Genomic DNA, 19623 nt, shown 5'->3' on the forward strand with positions numbered 1-19623 from the left:
GCAAATAGAACCATGAAGATCCAGGAAAGGATGAAGAATAATGAGGCATTGGCCCAGTCGGTCCATCAGCATTTCATATAGGCTACATTGTTGATGCACAGATGCTGAGGTTTTGTTAAAACTCACACAAATGCTGGAAAACCCTCACCTTTGATTAGAAGAAAACACAACAACATACTTTCAACACTCAAAAATGAATCAATAAAACATAGGCCTACTGGGTTTTTGTGTTCAAATGTTAATATTGACCCCTAAAGTCCACTTATATTTGATATGATGAGGAACACCAAACATATGAGTTATGGTTATGAAAGAGGCCACAGTCTGTGTGGATAAGGTTAGTAAAACTTTAATAAACTGGGTGCAATGCAAAGGAACAGCAAGATATCCAATGGATCAGAATCTTGTTCAGTACATAAAAGATTTATCAGTTTATTAGACATTGAATGTCATTTGGCAAACTATATGTTAACATTTACCAAGAGCAAGGGCAGCTGAAACAGATTTATCCCCAAACGTTCTTCTGACAGAAGGACACTGCCTGTAGGAGTTATATGAATGTGTTTAAAACAAAAAAATTTAACTTGCAGAACATGAGATAAAGATGATTAGATAGCTAGAACATGCACATTGGCAGATGTATTCATTTAAAAGGCTTTTCAGTGCACTTACCCCACAGTCGACAGCGGTCTGGAGGTCTCTGCAGATGTATTCCAGTCCAAGACTACAGGGGTCAGCAGCAATCGCAGGTTCCTCACCAGAAACACACAAATTTGCCCTCTAAAGAGTCCAGAAAACAGACAAATACCTCATTTAATCATTTCAAACTATTTATTAAGCTTATTTTAGAAAAAACAATTTTTAGAAAATCAACTGACATAATGTTGCGTTTTAAGGTGCATTTAATAGTTTGGTGCCAAAAAAAAGATTAGATTTATGCTAGCATTATTATAAAGTGTTTTTGTGAAGAGTCTAAATTTTCATGAGATGAAGAATTTTTAATAGTTATACACTCATAATAGTTTTCTATAAAAGTGTTTTAATTATACATGCTGCGAGTCTACTGCGGCATACAGATATGACGTGAGCCATGAAGTTTCAGTAATCCCCAATATCATTCGCTGTCTCCTAGATTTGCTAGTAGCATAGTGTTGTTTGGTGATGAGAAGACCAAACATTTGACAATAAAAACACTTTATAGTGCTTTACCAGCGGAGACATCTGTACGTCATATTCAAGATGCAAGATTTGAAACTACGGAGTTGTGATGCCCATATTTTGTTGAACAGGTAAGATAATTAGGCTAACTATTGTGTAGACTGCTCTCTAAAACAAAATAGTCATTTAAATAAAACTCAAGAAGAGACGATCATGCAGATCCACGTCAATACATGGCTAAGCAGCATCAGAGCCCGTCTACGGAGAGCCTGGCCACTATTGTACAGAATTTTGGTTGTAGTTCCACCAGAGTTCCACTGGGGGCGATCGCCCATGAGTGCAAAATGAATGGGAGTCTATGGGGCTAGACGGCTAAATTTGTCTCTTTCACCCGATTGCCGTTGAGAAATCTCAGATTTGATTGTAGGTTTTGCAAGTTCAACATGGGTTATAGGTCGAAAGTTGAATGAACGAGTACTTATGTCCTTTCGATTTCTTACAGGTTGAGTTGTTGTTGCCTATAACACGCTAGCATTCTGCTAATGAACGCTGACTGGTCAGTGAAGGACTGATTATGACCAGAGATACCGCTTGATGGCATCGTGTGTGTGTGTGTATTTCCGGCGTGGTCTTTTAAAACAACAAAACAAAAACTCTTCTAGCACGTGTATTTACCTGTGTCAGCTGTGTTGTCGATGCCTCGAGAGAAAAGAAAGTGCAGAGCGCGAAAGCACCAAAGCGACTGAAGGATTGCCGTAAAGCAGTATCTCTGGTCGTACGATGTATATGACGTCATTGACATTTTAAAAGACTTTTTAAAGCAAATAAGTGACTCTAAAAAATCTAACACCCAGCAATGTGTAATTTCTTTGCATCTCCTTTCGAATACAACATTCAAATTACTAGACAAAAAATTATATCCTGAGAAAAGTAGATTTTGAGAGGTATAGCGCCATAGACCATTCATTCTGCACTCGTCCTGTGAGCGCCCTCATATGGAACCAGAGTGGAACTGCAACCAGTTCAGAAGCCGGAAGTTTATGAGAGTGGAAGTTCTCCCCTTATTAGACATTCTCTGGCAGCATCTTACACCATTGACGGAGCATGTGCGTGTCAAACACGTAATGCACATGTGCACGTCGTCTGTGTTTTCGCGGGTTTGCGCAGAGATAATTGTTTGCACCTTCGAACAAGTGCATCAGGGAGTGCGTTCTCGAGACACCAGGCACTGTTTTGTGTGGATGGGTCTCCGGAGCGCTTTAAGGGTTTTCCTGTTAGAACGGTGTTGTGTTAGCGACCCCTAAGTTAATAACTAAGTTTCCCCACACACAGATTTCACACCGGATTCACATTGGTCAAGCAAGTTCACCCACGGAAAGAATCCGATGACCAACAGGAAAGCCTGAAAACCTGCCTGGTTTGACAGTGACTTCTGTGTGAGTTATGCTTCATACATTACTACACTATTGCAATTTTAAAGGAGCTCAAAGGTCTATTGTCCAATTTCTTTTTTCAGAAAGTAAAAAAATCTGGTTACCTTACAAATATCCAGCGGCCCCTGTGGTTTGCTCAGAAGCACACGTAGCTGGTTCCCATGATGCTGCACGTACGCATCACACTAGACGAGATATAGAAATTATTATACATTTTTAAATTTTACAAATTCAGGGCACTCAAAAGTCAGTAATTCAGAGCAGCTTTATGTCTACCTTCGGCATGGCACCGGGGTGCAGCTGGCAGACGGTGTCGAGGAATGAAGCAGCCTGGCGCTCTGTGGCATTGGAGCCCAGTCGCATTCGAGTCAGAACCGCCAACGTCAGACAAGAATCACAATCAGAAAGTGTCGGAGGCGCTGTTCAAAAAAGAGAGAGGGATGAAGAAACAGAATGGGAGGCAGAGACATTTATCTAATCCAGGGATATCCAAACCTGTTCCTGGAGGGCCACTGTCCCACAGTGTTTATCTCCAACCCCAATTAAACACACCTCCACCAGCTAACCAAGGTCTTCAGACTCACTAAACTTCCTGTTTGAGCTGGTTGGAGCAAAACTGTGCAGGACGTTGGCCCACCAGGAACAGGATTGGAGTCCCCCAGTCTATAATTAGCATTTTTGTGAATTATTCCTTTATTGATGTTCAGAAGTGTTAAAGACAAAAATCAGCACAAGCCAATCAATGTCTGAACACTAACCGTTGATGGGACGCTCCCGCATTTCACAAAAATGAAGGAGAGTGCATATGAAGTTAGGAGAGGTGTTGTCCAGTAGCGTGTCAACCAAGAGTTGGACGTATTTTTCAACCAACTTATTGCACTGTTGCTGAATCAGAGGAAACTCGCTGCACAAATTTTCAAGCAGGATAGTTATGATGCTCTGTATAAGAGGAAAAACACAAAACACAGGTTCAGGGTTTTTGCTTTTCCATTGTGAAAAAATAAATTACAGCAGCATTTTTTACGCATCTACAGCGCATTTCCATATCTTTTTAGATAACTGGTTTCAATCTTAGACAGGTTTGTTTAATCATTTGCCAGGTCTACTTAATGGAAACCCTACTTAAAGAGGTTGACCCACATTATTAAGCAAGACAGTTTTCATACTATATGGGAAGGAAGAAAGATCTTTCCCAGACAGCAACATGTTGGCCCAGATCCGACCCACATCTGAAATCCACAGATTATCAAACTATCATAAGATTTGCACAAGAGAACATGAGCACAAGAGAACTCGGTCAGATAAAAGCTTAAGGAAAGTTTCTGTCAAAAAAAGAAGCTTGCTGGAGTCTCAAGAACTTTGCAGGCTGGCAGTTGTGCGCAAAGTTGCATTTCATTGTGTTGCATTTCAAGCTCACAAAGAGAAACATTTGATACTGAGATTGGTAACAGTTATCTAAAAAGATATGGAGAAATAAAACAAACAAACACTTTCTTTTAAAAAACTAAAATCTGAATGTTTATTGTACTGAGAAATCCCACTAATGTCACTTGCATAATAATTTGGAACACCGTGTATTTTGACTCATTATTTGATCAGAGAAAACATACGATTTTAAAGATGATTAGATCAGCAATGCAGCATACTACATTTTAGAACATTTATTAAAACTTTCGCTTACTAGGTAAAATAAATTCCTGGTGAAAAAGAAGTACACTTTAGCATACTTTAAAAAAGAGTACTTAGTGCTGAGATAATATGCTATAAAGGCAAACAGAATTTTTTTGTGTCCCACTCAAGTAGGACTTAAGTACATCTTTATATGTAATTTCAGAATTACTCCTGTCATCTTTAAAATATGGTTTAAGTACTGCTGAATGTACTCACAAGCATTTATGGTGAACTAAAATATACTTTTAATGTAATTTCTGTTGAAACATCCCGGACAGTGTCTGCCCATAATCCGGCCCACGTTCCTCACTGTCACGGTGTGGGTTTTGTGTTTTGTTATTGTCTGTCATGTGTTCCCCTGTCTTTTCATGTTTAGCTGTCTCCCGTTATGTTGATTAGTCTTCCCAGTTGTTTCTGTTTAGCCACGCCCCCTTGTTATCTTGTTTAGCTTGTCTGTCTGTGTATTTAAGCCCTGTGTTTAGTTCAGTCTTTGTCAGTTCTTGTATATTGTTGCGCCATGGTGGTTGTTCTGTTCCTGAGTCTTAGTACTGAGTTTGTGCATGTGAAGTTTTGAGTTTATTTAATAAAAGACTACTGCATGTGGATCCTGCTTCCTCCTCTGCTTCAACCAAGATGTAACAGAAGAACTGACCACACAATGGATCCAGCAGTACGCCTCATTCGACTCCGTCAAGGTAACCGACCACTCGAGGACCACACCTGAGATTTTCTAGACCTTTCACACCTCATCGACTTTCCAGATTACGCACTCATTGATTTTTATTGTTATGGGCTCAATAAATATTACCAGTCAAAACTGGTTAGTGATGGTCCTCGAGGCTCGCTAGCAGGATTTATTAACTTTGCCCTTCTTTGGAGTGGTTCGTCAGTTACTGTGGGCTTTACAAATGAGGAGCCACGCAAGCTCACAGTATTACCTAACACTGAGCCAATTCACGTCATGCCCACTTTAATATTGGCAACTCCAGTGCTCACATCGCTCGCCAGTGCATCCACACCAGATCCTGTCATGACCATGGCCGTTGCCAAGCCTGAGCTTCACGTCAGCCCTGCCGAGCCTGAGCCTCTTCACGTCAGCCCTGCCGAGCCTGAGCCTCTTCACGTCCGCTCTGCCGAGCCTCAGCCTCTTCATGTCAGCCCTGCAGTGCCTGAGCTACTTCACGTCAGTCCTGCCCAGCCAGAGCTTCACGATGTCACGTCTGCCGATCCAGAGACTGTTCACGTCACGTCTGCCGATCCAGAGACTGTTCACGTCGCTTCTGCCGATCCAGAGACTGTTCACGTCGCTTCTGCCGATCCAGAGACTGTTCACGTCGCTTCTGCCGATCCAGAGACTGTTCACGTCGAGCCAGTGTCTCTGGACAAGATGGCCGCCGCCGAGCCAGTGTCTCCGGACAAGATGGCCGCCGCCACCGAGACAATGTCTCCGGACAAGATGGCCGCCACCGAGCCAGTGTCTCTGGACAAGATGGCCGATCTGTAGGTCCCGCGATTGGACCATGGAGGCCGTGCCGCCATGGTCGCCTCTTCAGCCATATCCTACCTGGCCGCCTGAAGGGTCGTCTCCTCCCTGGCCTCCTGAAGGGTCGTCTCCTCCCTGGTCGCCTGCACGGTCGTCTCCGCCCTGGTCACCTGCACAGCCTGATCTGCCCTGGTCTTCCATCCTGCCGCCCCACCACCCTCCTGAACTATTGTTTTTTGTTTTGATGGGCGTCGGGAGCCGCCCATAGAGGGTGGGCTGTGTCACGGTGTGGGTTTTGTGTTTTGTTATTGTCTGTCATGTGTTCCCCTGTCTTTTCATGTTTAGCTGTCTCCCGTTATGTTGATTAGTCTTCCCAGGTGTTTCTGTTTAGCCACGCCCCCTTGTTATCTTGTTTAGCTTGTCTGTCTGTGTATTTAAGCCCTGTGTTTAGTTCAGTCTTTGTCAGTTCTTGTATATTGTTGCACCATGGTGGTTGTTCTGTTCCTGAGTCTTAGTCCTGAGTTTGTGCATGTGAAGTTGAGTTTATTTAATAAAAGACTACTGCATGTGGATCCTGCTTCCTCCTCTGCTTCAACCAAGACGTAACACTCACGTAGCCTACCAGATGTGGGCCGGATCTGGCCTGACACTATGTCGCTGTCTGTGATGTATGTCATGTACAGTATTTTTGTTTTCGGAAGTGTTTTTTTTATTTTTTTATTTTTTTGCCACTTTTGGGGCCCTTAACATGCTCAAACTCTTGAAATTTTGCACACACGTCAGAACCTGTGGCCATCAGGGCCGGACTGAAGCTGGTACCCGGGCGTGGCAGGGGGGCTCGACAGCGCCCCCTGGAATGGTGTCCGAAAACTTGGTCCATAAATCAAACACGCTTGCATGTAATAATATGAAACTCAGTACACATATAGATCTCATCGGGCCGAACAACTTTCGTGCTCTAAGTTTTACAAAAGCCCAACAGGAAGTCGGTTATTATACGTTGTTTGGAAAACGCATACAATGGAATGTGAAATACTCCTCCTAGGGAATTCATCCGATCGCCACCAAACTCGGTGTGAATAAAGTCAAGACATTGAGGATGAATTCTTGCGAACAGATTTTTGATATCTCGAACGGTTTGGCCGTGGCGAGGAAACGAATTTATGGCGAATAATGGGACACAGGAAGTGTGTTATAACTTCTGCATACATTATCTGATCTTGCTGAAACTTCAGCAGTGTGTTCATTGTAAGAGGCCGATCACATGGATGTGACATTTGTGAGTCAAAGTTATAGCGCCACCAACTGGCAACAGGAAGTGTGCCACTTTCAAAATGCTTTGAAATCACTCTCTTATTTTTACCCGATTTGCTTAAAACTTTGTGTATAATGTAAACACACGGCAGATGTAGACCTGTGAAAGGATTATTGATATCTTAGATACTGTTGCCGTGGCAACGCATCAAACTTTAATATTATTTTCGGATGTTTTTGAGACTCTTCACATGCTTGAAAATGCATGAAACTCAACAGACACATCACATTTATTATCCAGTAGACGTGCAAAGTTTCAGAAACGGGCGTGGTGGAATGGCTCAGTAGCGCCACCTTTAGTCAAAAATGGGGGCTTAGTTTTTCCTAGAATCACAAAACTTGGTAGGTGTATTGTTCTCATCAAGCCGGACAACTTTCTAATTTACAGTCATTACCTCAGACCAACAGGAAGTCAGATATTTTGGTTTGAATGTGGATGTTTTTCAAGGTTTCAGGGGCTTTTGGGGCCCTAACGTGCTCAAAAACTCTTGAAACTTTTCACACAGGTCAGAACCCACGGTCATCAGAGCCGGGCTGAAGCTGGTACCCGGGTGTGGCAGGGGGGCTCAACAGCGCCCCCTTGGACACGGTCTGAAAACTTGGTCCATATATCAAACACGCTCGCATGAATTAATATGAAACTTGGTACACATATAGATCTCATCGGGCCGAACAACTTCCGCACTCTAAGTTATTAGCTCCGCCCAACAGGAAGTCGGCTATTATGGGTTGTTTGAAAAACGCATGCTGTGGAATTTGATGTACTCATCCTAGAGAATTCATCCAATCGCCTCCAAACTCGGTCAGCATGAAGTCAAGACATTGAGGATGCTAAATTGCGGATGGATTTTTGATATCTCGAACGGTTTGGCCGTGGCGAGGAAACGAATTTATGGCGAGAAAAAATAAAAACGAATTGTTATAACTTCTGCATACATTAACTGATCTTGATGAAACTTCAGCAGTTTGTTCGTGGTAAGAGGCCGATCACATGTATGTAACTATTGTGAGTCAAAGTTATAGCGCCACCAACTGGCAGCAGGAAGTGTGTCACTTTCTAAATGCTTTTGACAAAAGTGAGGGGGTTAATTTTATGTACAGTCACAAAAATCAGTACACATATTGGTCTCATCGAGCCGGACAATTTTCTAATTTACAGTAATTAGCTCCGAGCAACAGGAAGTCAGATATTTTGGTTTGAATGTGGATTTCTTTGCAAAATCAGCCTCTGAATTTTTACCCACTCCTCTTAAGTGGTTTATTTTATTCCCACCAAACTTTTTCAACATGATGAAAATACATTAAAGATGCTAAATTGTAAACAGATAATAAAACGGTTTTGCTATGGCGAGGGATTAAAGTAATGTCAAAAAAGGAAACACTAAAAACCTCCTATCTTCTAAAAATGTAATTATACACCATTTATTTCTATATAAAATTATACAAATATCAGAACTAAACCCATTTTATTCTTTATTTTCAATTTAATAATTGTTTAAGTTTAAAACCACCCAGAATGTTTTTTTAGTCCAAAAAATAGATAAATAATGTCATTCATAGTGCTATTTTTTTTTTTTTTTACATTTATTATATATATATATATATATATATATATATATATATATATATATATATATATATATATATAATATATATATATATATATAAATATAGCTGCGAGCAGCGATGGAGGGCCCAAGCCGGTGACACCGCCACCCCGGTGGCTTTAGTGTAACTAAAGGCACCAGGGTGGCGGTGCCACCGGCTTGGGCCCACAATCGCTGCTCGCAGCTATATATATATATATATATATATATATATATATATATTAATATATTTGTAATTACAAGTTTCAATTTAGTAGGCTACATTCAAAATATATAAACTTTGAATGTAATTTGAATAACACACTACAGTTATAATCAAGTAGGTTGTTTTACTTATACTTTATAAGTGTAGTTCTTTAAAGCATGACAAAATATTATTAAAACAATTATTTAAAATGTACTTTAAAGTAAAACTAAAGTGTGCTCTCTTAAAATACACTTGGCTTTTTATTTGATTAAGATTATATTATGAATTATAGTTAAAGAAAAAAAGATTTGAACTACAAGCGCACATTCAACAATTAAGCGCATTAATAAGAGTGTAAACCGCACACAAATCAGTAGGAAATATGCCATTATTCTGAATCTGAGCTCCATGTGTAATGTGATTGTGAATTTCACCTCAGTCCTCTCTCTGGGAAACAGATACCCAAGTGTGCTCACAGCGTATGAGCAAACAGAGCACTGAATGGATCCCTCCATCTGTGTTAGAGAGCAGAGGAACTTAAGTCAGCTATGCAGAACATGCAAAAAAACAACAACAAACTTCCTCTTAATGTTACCTTCATATTCACCAATGGCACAGTTTTTGCCATGTGATTAAGCAACAGATCTTTCATCCTATCACTGTCACGGCCTCCACACAGTCCAAGAAAAGTACAGATGTCACTTGGATTCTGCAGAGAGAGATTGAAAGACTTGTGATTTTGACTGTTGCTTCTTTTTGTTATATGTACGTTTTCAAACCCATGCGCATTCATTTTACCACTGAATATGCACAATACAATATCCTATCAGTCAAACGCAGTCTAATCTAACTATAAAGCTGTGAGCTACTCACCAGTATTCCACTTATGAAGGCGATGGCCAGAGGAAGCATCTTTTCCACCTCAGTGTGGCAGAGTTTAGTGACTTTGGGAGGCAACTTATCACACACTTGCTCAAGAGTGGAAGTTAATTTGGCCTAAAAATTAAGATAAATTATTGCATTGAAGTTACGTAAGAAAAGAGAATCCCACAAACACATCTGATTAAAAAAAATAAATAAAAATTAGCTTGGACAAAGGATATTATTTACACTACCTCTCCTTGGGTAACTCTCCTAAAAACTATTTTTTAGGAAAAAAAGACATTAATCTGCATTTTATGACTATTGCCACTAGAGAGACCTATAGTTTCTCGATGGAGATATAGAACAAATAAACTGGAATTTGGGAACATACATATATAAAAATTCAAAACATAAATGCATTTTATTAATTATCTATTTCTATGTGTGAGTGGTGTACGTGTTCTGCAATGGGGATATTCCATAGTCTCATCCAGTCATTTGCGCATGTGTATGTTCTGAATTGTGTCAGAGTTTTTGTTTTTTTTGACAAATACCCCCCCATTTTCCCCATTTCCCATTCATTCCTTTTGGGGATCAAATTGACCTGCAAGTGAAGGATTTGTTACTATTTTTATTACAACTAAAAAACACCTTGAATCCAGACAAATGTTTTTTGTGTGTGTATTTTTTAAATTTTTTAAAATGTAAAAAAGCTAATTTCAGGTTAAAATTACCCAAGGAGAGGAGTAGGGTTCAATGAATGCCATTGCATTAGATACATATATCAAACCAAGTGGCATTTATTTTATATAAAGACAGTACAAGAAGACTTTTCAAATAAAACATTTCACCAAAACAACAAAACAAAAATATTTGGACATATTCTAGTAGTTGAACATATTCATAGTTAAAGAGATGTACTGCACCTGTACAAGCAGGTGAAAGTTTTTTGAAAGTCAATCCTACATTGGTTAGACCTCAAAAGCTTGTGCAGAATTTGTTTACAGATGCCAGTTGGTTTGATACTTTTCAGTCTAATGTAATGCCTGTGGTGCCTTAAAGGAATATTCCAGGTTCAGTACAAGTCAAGCTCAATCAACAGCATTTGCAATATGATGTTGTTTACAATTTTCTTTTTTTTTTTTTTAATTGTCCCTCCTTTTCTTGAAAAAAAAGAGCAGATATCTTGGTGATATCGTGAGGTAGGTACAATGGAAGTGAATGAGGAAAATTCATAGCCTAAACTTTGATGTACCTTTTTAAAAGTACAACCGCAAGACGCAAATGATCATGATGCCAACACAATTTATTGTGAAGAAAAATCCAGCACACTTTCATGGCAATTGATAACTATTTTTACAATTTGGCGAAATGGCAGCGAATTTGTTTTGTTTTGTTTTTTCATTTCTGTACGATCTGCTTACGGCCCACTGACGGTTAGGTTTAGGGTAAAAACAACAACAACAACAACAAAAACATTTTATTGTGTAAAGTTATTTATAATTTTAAAACTTCAAGTCATAACACAACAACCATAAAAATGCTGAGAACAACTTTACAGTTTAAGAAACACAATTTAACAGAATAATTAATGGAAGGCTTTTATAAAATTGTAAGTGTCATTTTTCTGCTGTAGAAAACTCCAAAAAATGGCCCCATTTACTTTAATTAGAAGTGCCTCATTGTGAACCTCCATTTTTTACAAAAGAAAACAAGGGATAAATAAAAATGAGTTGTGATAATCTCCAATATTCAACAAGTGTGCTCCATTGAGCCTAAAATAGAATATTCCTATAAGTGAATTAAGAGGACAAAATATCATGTCATTGTATGTAAGTCTCATTGTAAAGTGGATGTGTTAGTACAGATGTAATACAGGGTCTTTGAAGGACCATATCTGACCGAAAAGTGGACAGGTGAGAAACACCAAATTCACCAGATTTGTGAGTGAGAAGTTCAAAAAGTGACACCATGAATAGAACCGAAGGAATTCACTTCTGCTTTTCAATACAGCTTCCTTATTTATTAGAAATACTATTTAAAACATGCTGAAAATCATGCAAATTTGAGATAAATTAAGCTGCAGTCATGTTAAGACTTTCTCAAAAGTTTTGGCATTGATTGTAAATTCATGATTTTCAGTTTTAAACAGCAGCACTCTCACCTCAATCTGTTTCTCCTAGATAAAAGTAAAACACTGTATCTCAGACATCAGCCAAGAGACCATGAATACTTTTATTCACTATTACATCTGTCTGGATATGCATGTGTGAGTTTGTGTGTGTGTGTGTGTGTGTGTGTGTGTGTGTGTGTGTGTTTGTGTGTGTGTGTGTGTGTGTGTGTGTGTGTGTGTGTGTGTGTGTGTGTGTGTGTGTGTGTGTGTGTGTGTGTGTTTGATCATACCTGAAAGTCTTGATTGGAAACGAGGTCCTTCACAAGCTCAAAAATCTGAGTGCAGTCCTGACACGTGTCTCCCATCTACAGAATATAAGATATTAGAGAATGTTTAAAGGCCTAGTGCCCATTGCTTTGTGTAATTTTCAGAGGTGGACAAAGTATACACACAACTTCCTTACTTGAGTGAAAGTACAGATACTACTGGTCAAATATTACTCCGTTACAAGTAAAAGTGGTAAAGACCGATTCTTACTTATGTAAAAGTACAGAAGTACTCGTTTTTAAAAGTACTTAAGTATCAAAAGTAAAAAGTAAATATCAATGCATTGTTTTATTATTGTTGCATTGTTGAATGTAATACTTACAGTACCTTATGCCTCTGAATGCCTGCCTACCCTCATATCAATATCACATTTATTTCTAGAACACAGTTCCAGTAGTGGAATTGAATATGAGATTGAATAAGCGCACTCAATAACGTCTACAATGGTTTCGGACACCCAAATGGCTGTTCCCTCAAATAGTGCCCTTGGCTTAGTTTTTTGGCTTTGACGTCAACCCGACTTTCATTTCCAACCAAAATCCAATGTCTGTCCGACGTCGGGTTCTGACGTAAATCTGACGTCGGGTTCTGACATCAACACGACTTTCATTTCCAAACCAAAATCATCCCCTGACTGACGTTACTACTTTCTACTCAAGGACCTTGACAGAAACGTAGTGGAGTAAAAAGTATGATATTTGTCTTTCAAATGTAGTTAAGTTAAAGTAAAAAGTTTCCAGAAAAGATAACACTCAAGTAAAGTACAGATACTCAAAAAGTGTACTTAAGTACAGTACTCAAGTAAATGTACTTTGTTACTGCCCACTTCTGGTTATTTGGTGGAGAAATAAAAAAGAAGTGAGAGCTCTGGTACTCTTAAATGTTTGTGGTTTGTGTATTTCAGGTACTGTGTGAAAGAGTTTGAGGATATGAAAATTACAACTTCTATTTTTTTCTAATCAGTCAATTTCGTCTTAGAAACCAAACTATGGATTTAATATGAAAAGAAAAAAAAACTTTTTATAAACTTTTTTTATAAAATTATAATTTTTTAAAAATAAAATTATAATTTTATAAACTATCATATAAACTTATTTTACTCTGCCTTATATTGGTTTTGTTTCTTTAAAATAAAAGAAAAATAAATGACTTCCAGGCTAAGGAAATAATATCAGTCCAACCAGTGTTTAAAATGCAGATTGACAGGGTCGAGTCAACTTTTGTTTTAGAAGTCAGTGTAACAAAAAAAAAAAAAAAAAAGCGAAGCATTTAAGATTCCTAAAACTCACCACAGTGTCATCCGCACCCATCGGGACTTTATCCATGCCTGTTGTATTAACAGATCTTGTTTTGACTGTTAAAAACAAAATCACTTTTTCATTAACCTCCACTGAACTGAAGATGAAATGCATGCATTTGGAAAATAAATAACAGTATGAGAATATCACTAAGAAATTTGTATTTGTATTGTGTGTTTTTTTCCTATTTGATTGAAATAAGGCAAACTTTTTAATATTACAGTAATATCTGATTATATTTCTTGTCACACTATATTATTCCATATTTTTAATTCAATATCATAACATTACATAACATTACAGTAACATTAAAAAAGCACTACATATGTATATAGACATTCACACAGAACATATCACTATTTCCGTCATCATAGCAGTTCATTTACCTGAACCCAGAAGGGCAGTGAAAAAGAGGAGCTCCAGTTTGAAGGCAGTCATGTCTTCAGTCACCTCGGCTAGAAGAACTAATGTAAAATTCTCAAATTTGCCCCTGTATATAGCGATGGGAAGGTTTAGCTCAAAGAGGAACTACCCTTTATATGTGACGCCCCCAAAAGCACAACCCAGACGTGATAACATAGCTAACCCTTCACTGTGTGTCAACAAATAATGTTGCTTGATCACACTATTTGACAGCCAGGAAAGCCAATATTTGTCATGTTTCTAGACCATTAGTTATTAGTGATTCTTGCTAAGTCAAGCAGCGCTATGGCTCATAGTCAGGTTAGATATTCATTCTAAAAGATCGAGTAGTCTTACACTGATGGAGGGACCCGACTTATTTAAGATCTATGAGGAAGACAGAAGCCACATAGTTTAAGTCTAGGAAGACCTACAGAACTGAAGGATAGATTTATTGTTCTTATTAATATTACATTTTCAAAAGAAAATTTTACATAACAGTGTTATGTAACCACATTGTTGCACTGCTGTAACAGACAATACTCTCAGCTTGGCATCAGTGCAGTTCCTCCAGTTCTCAGCTGTACTGAAACTGAGCAGAGCTGGCACAAACCCAGAACAATGGTAAGTTTAAGTGAATTTTAAGAATAGGATAAATGATTATTGCTTTCCTAACACTGTCCCTTGAGGGACACAAACAGTAGGTTTTAAATGCAACTCATCTGCTCTTTAATAGACCAAGACTATGTGTCAAATTAGTGAGATGTCCAAAACATGTATTGATGGTGGGCCTTCAGAAACAGGTCTGGAAAACACTGGCTCATCCTAAAGTGACCATTGGTATTCCTAGGGAGTCCGACCAGGTCTTGTCAGTGGGATGATGTTTCTATCTGCACAACCTTGAGTTAACACATACTACAGATAAGTCAGATAGAATGGTATGTGTATTTGGCGTGCTGTCCGAGGAGAGGGCTCCGAGCTCGGTATTTTGGCCTGAACCCAGTGTGCATATAGATACATAGGCCTTCACCTATGCTAACTGGGTAGACATGTTGATAACTGATTGTTCACTGCTGGTTGGAATGGCGATAATTGGATAGATCATTTGAACGTGTTCCTCCCAAACTTTGTTAATAAAACATCATTTAAAATCCTTCAGAAATCTTTTTTCTTTTGCATTGTTCTGTGTACCTTCATATCCCATTTGTGCTTTTAATTTTTTTCCCCCAAAAGAATATAATATTATAATACTATAATATTTTAGACAAAATACACATTTTCAACAGGATCATCAGGATCTTCTGAAGGCCATTTGAAGACCTAAAGTATGTGGTCTTATTTTCTTTTCAGTGTATTTGATGATATTCTAACAATGACTGGGAAGGTCAATCTTTACTGTACTGTTACCTAAATAATTTCTTAGATGTTGTGTTTATTTAAAACATTTTTAGTAAATCACTAGAATTTTCTCAATCTCCTCATGCCTCATGCTATTAGAATGTACAGCACGTGGCTATAATATATTTGCTAATTCTGTCCTAAAAATCCTAAAACATATAAAAAGTCACAGTTACTCATTAGTTACTGACAATTCCCCAAAATGAGGTTTTGGGATATTTTGTCTGGTTTAGCTCTCTTTGGGATACAAATTTGTCCCCAAAAGTTGGTACAAACACACACATACAAAACACATATGCACACATGTTTCACTTCCATTGTTTTTCTATCAGGTTAATGACATTTTCTCATTATTATTATAAATTCTTGTTATTGATATATTATTTCATATCTCGACCCCTAAACATAACCCTCAATTTAAATAGAAACAAGTGAGGTTTAGTTTGGTGTTCAACAGGTTTCACTATATAAGTGAGGACATTAACACCTCACAAGTGTAGTCAAACCTGTAAACATATGGACAAACATTCGCAGGCTCATTGAAAAACATACCTGTGGCAACATTTCTGCGAATCACAAAATGTGTACCAATACATACAGTACATATCACTGCAGTTTCCAACAGAAATTTACACTGGAGGCAGTAAAACATACTCTTTTACTAACGTAACCTTGGTTCTCTTTTTATCCGGTTCACTCATGCTCACCAGACGCAATAATAAAATAAAAAAATTCTCTGATTACTGAAGCTTATAGAATAACACAGTGAAACTGCACGAGCCTATGGTAGTGCAGCAGAGCTGAGCGAACCAATGGCTGAGCAGTGAAGCTGCACAATGGGTGAGAAAGCCAGTCAGATATCCCTCTATATGTCACAGTGTTGGGTTTGTGTTCCCGGGTGTCCACTAGAGGTCCTCCTTCCCCACGGTGTCTTTCACATTATGAACTGCATTCCACACAATCCTTGTCTGTACCCATCACTGTATCATTGCACTCAGCTGTTCCCCATCATCATTGCACTCAGCTGTTCCCCATTATCATTTAGGTTCTGTGTATAAATACCCTGTCTGTTTTAGTGTTTGTTACAGAGTCCTTGTATGTATCACACCACTTCTTAGGTCGTCTCTCTTGTGTGTGTCTCTCTTGTGTGTGTCTCTCTTGTGTGTGTCTCTCTTGTGTGTCGTCTCTCTTGTGTGTCGTCTCTCTTGTGTGTCGTCTCTCTTGTGTGTGTCTCTCTTGTGTGTGTCTCTCTTGTGTGTGTCTCTCGTGTGTGTTTTTTGTGTGTGTGTCTTGTTTCATTGGATTTTGACCTCTGCATGGACTGGATTATGTTGTAATGGATTGGCCCTTAATAAATATACTGCAATTTGGATCCTACCCTTGTTTTTTGTGTGTGGATCGTGACAGAAGGACTTTGTCACATTAAGATCCAGCGGTATGTTTTTCCATGACTCTTCCCCAGCCACCAAGAGGGAGAGGAGGCAGCGGGGGAGACCATGGCGGTCAATTCTCCTGAGCCACCTTCCATCAGACATGGACAATCCTTTGAGGGAACCTGTCTGGCCAGGTTTTCGGGTACCCGGGGAGGCCGCAGGAGAGGAGGGGCTAGATGTGAGCCCTGGCACCACTCTCTGCTTCGGTCTCTCATCCTGGGCCGGTGATGTCCAGCCGTGAGCCTGCATCTCGCCATCAAGGACGGCGGAGGAGGAAGAAGACTTCCTGCCTTCCCAATGAACCGGAGGTCTTGCCCGAGCAGCCCGCTGTCGTCCCGGTGGTTGTCCCCGTGCAGCCCGCTGTCGTCCCGGAGACTGTGCCCGAACAGCCTGCTGTCGTCCCGGAGACCGTGCCCGAACAGCCCTCTGTCATCGCGGAGGCCGTCCCCATGCAGCCCGCTGTCGTCCCGGTGGTTGTCCCCGAACAGCCCGCTGTCGTCCCGGAGGCCGTCACAGAACTGCCCACCATCAGTCCTGCCACGGCCAAGAAGACTGTCTTTCTCTTTTACACATTGGCTGTGCTGCATGCATGGAGGAAGCACGTTGTCCCGGAAGCCGTGCCCGTGCAGCCCGTTGTCGTCCCGGAGGCCATCCCAGAACTGCCCACCATCAGTCCTGCCACGGGACTCTTTCTTTTTTATGCACTGACTGTTCTGCGTGCATGGAGGAAATACATGAGTTCCGCCGATCCAGAGACTGTTCCTGAGCCGGTGTCTGTTCCTGAGCCGGTGTCTGTTCCTGAGCCATGGCCATCTGAGCCAGTTTCTGTGCCATGGCTGCCTGAAGGGTAGCCATGGCATATCATTGCACTCAGCTGTTCCCCATCATCATTGCACTCAGCTGTTCCCCATTATCATTAAGGTTCTGTGTATAAATACCCTGTCTGTTTTAATGTTTGTTACGGAGTCCTTGTATGTATCACACGACTTCTTCGGTCGGTTCTTGTGTGTGTCTTATTTTGTTCTTGTGTTGGATTGCTTCATTGGATTTTGACCTCTGCATGGACTGGATTATGATGTAACGGATTGGCCCTTAATAAATATACTGCAATTTGGATCCTACCCTTGTTTTTGTGTGTGGATCGTGACACTATATAAGCAGACATTCTGCCATAGGGAATCAGGTTAATTCGACTGAAGCAACGAACACCAAGTCGTGCAGCATGATAGATGACACAGTACTCGTTCCCGTTATCACAGGGAACCAAGGTTACGTTTGTAACCAAGTACGTTCTCTTTCGATACGGTTCACTCGTACTGCGTCGCTAGACACAATGGGAACTAAAGACGCATACATAAAGGCCTAAGGGTGCAAAGGCTAAGGTAGGACGATAAAACGGCTCAAAAACATGGGAATTAGACTACATGTCAGAGCCGCATGGAGGGCTCTAGCGGGTTGAGCTCATGTAGAGGTCAAAGCCCAGCTTACACAGAAATGTTTCCAAATTATATTATCTGGTGAATGTGGATGGCAAGGACCAGCTGACTCCACACAAATGTCGCCAATGTACACTCCGCTGGACCATGCCCAGGAAGAGGCCATGCCTCTGGTAGATGTGCTTTAACCCTGATGGGGGACTGTAGGCCCATCGAAGCATAAGTCAACGCAATCGCATCCACTATCCAATGGGACAGTCTTTGCTTCATGAACGGAAGTGCCCTGTCCCTCAAAAAGGTCGACCTCTGCCTTCCCGAAGATATTCCAATTATGTGAACTGTTGCCCCGGAACAGTATGTCTACCCCTTGGTTCAGTCTGGCTGGCAAATGTGCCGATCTCAGCGAGCGCAGGTTGGGTTGTGCCCATAAGAGGAAGCATCTCATCAGTTTTTACAGAGGTCTCGATCCAAGTCCATCTTGTTGGTTTATGTAGGACACACTGCCATCTTTTCCAATCGGACTAAGACATGGTGCCCCCAGACAGATCTGGCAGGAAGGTTTTGAGGGCCAGAAAGACTGCTAGTTGAAGCCGTTTTCTGTGCTCAACCAGGAGGCAGAAGTCGGCCTGCCCTCGCACAGAGCTCACCAATCCGTGTTGGAGGTGTCTGTCAAGACCACCTTCATTCTGGAGACCACTCCCAGGTCCATGCCAGATTGGAACCAACTAGGATCCTTCCAAGGGTTCAGGGCCATAATGCCACTGTGATCCACCTTTATGCGGAGGTGTCCGAGAAGCCAAGCATGGGCTGAAATGTTGTGTAATATGGCACATGCAACAATAATGTCACAGGTGCAACCCTCAGCCTTTTCAGACACTGAAATCTTCCCTTTAGTAGGCCAAAGGCCATTTCAATGCGTGCCCTTGTCCTGGCTAGAACTGCATTGTAATGGGTTTGTGGTCTGGGTTTGGGTAAGGGAATGGGGTCATAAAATACTGCCTGCATAGCCCCCGTCTCCAGGCAGGGTTCTGTCATAATCACCTGTATAATGGAAAAATGCAGTTCTGTTAGGATCAGCAAGTGTATGTAATACAGTGAGCTTGATGTTTATATTTTCCCTCACCACGTTCAAATAATGTGCATAAATGTGACTCTCTGAAAATTCTTGACTCATGCACATCCTGGCCATTTTGCTTCCACATTTGTGATATAGAACATAGTCACACACCATCTAAGAGAGTTTAGCCAGTCCACTGAATACTTTTTTGATTCTATTCCTTTTTTAAAAAAATGTGATATAATATTACTAATCTGGAATATTAAGAATCAACTTAAAGCTGCAGTAGGGAACTTTTAGAAAACGTTGACTTAGCCTGAAAATTTGAACAAGCACAGCTTACAGGTCACTACCCCTTGCTCTCTGCTGCGCTACAGCCCTCCCTCCACAGCTCCTCCCCCACAACGCAGCCTGCCGTGAACGCGCAGGCTAGTAAACATGC

General features: G+C 40.4%; 1 protein-coding gene across 1 annotated transcript; it reads right to left on the reverse strand.

Annotated features, from left to right (window-relative positions):
- Positions 1-333: 333 nt before the first annotated feature.
- On the reverse strand, positions 334-13968 carry sftpba (surfactant protein Ba). The gene is made up of 11 exons (XM_084104133.1): positions 13842-13968; positions 13447-13511; positions 12121-12195; positions 9727-9849; positions 9449-9562; positions 9288-9368; positions 3350-3530; positions 2868-3010; positions 2696-2776; positions 673-780; positions 334-541 (listed from the first exon to the last, which is right to left on the reverse strand). Exons 1-11 carry the CDS (start codon positions 13891-13893, stop codon positions 506-508), a joined length of 1059 nt encoding a protein of 352 aa, XP_083960259.1. The 5' UTR covers positions 13894-13968; the 3' UTR covers positions 334-505.
- Positions 13969-19623: the final 5655 nt, after the last annotated feature.

Source organism: Abramis brama, assembly GCF_963993115.1.
Source record: "Abramis brama genome assembly, chromosome: 25".
Classification (NCBI taxonomy): Eukaryota; Metazoa; Chordata; class Actinopteri; order Cypriniformes; family Leuciscidae; genus Abramis; species Abramis brama.

What these genes read in the sequence shown, in the direction of transcription:
- sftpba (XM_084104133.1), bottom strand. Translation starts at nt 13,893, where the DNA reads ATGACTGCCTTCAAACTGGAGCTCCTCTTTTTCACTGCCCTTCTGGGT. An exon ending in GCGGGAGCGTCCCATCAACG is followed by an intron (nt 3,011 to 3,349) that starts GTTAGTGTTCAG and finishes TTTTTTGAACAG; the next exon opens with CGCCTCCGACACTTTCTGAT. An exon ending in AGACCGCTGTCGACTGTGGG is followed by an intron (nt 542 to 672) that starts GTAAGTGCACTG and finishes TAACTCCTACAG; the next exon opens with GCAGTGTCCTTCTGTCAGAA.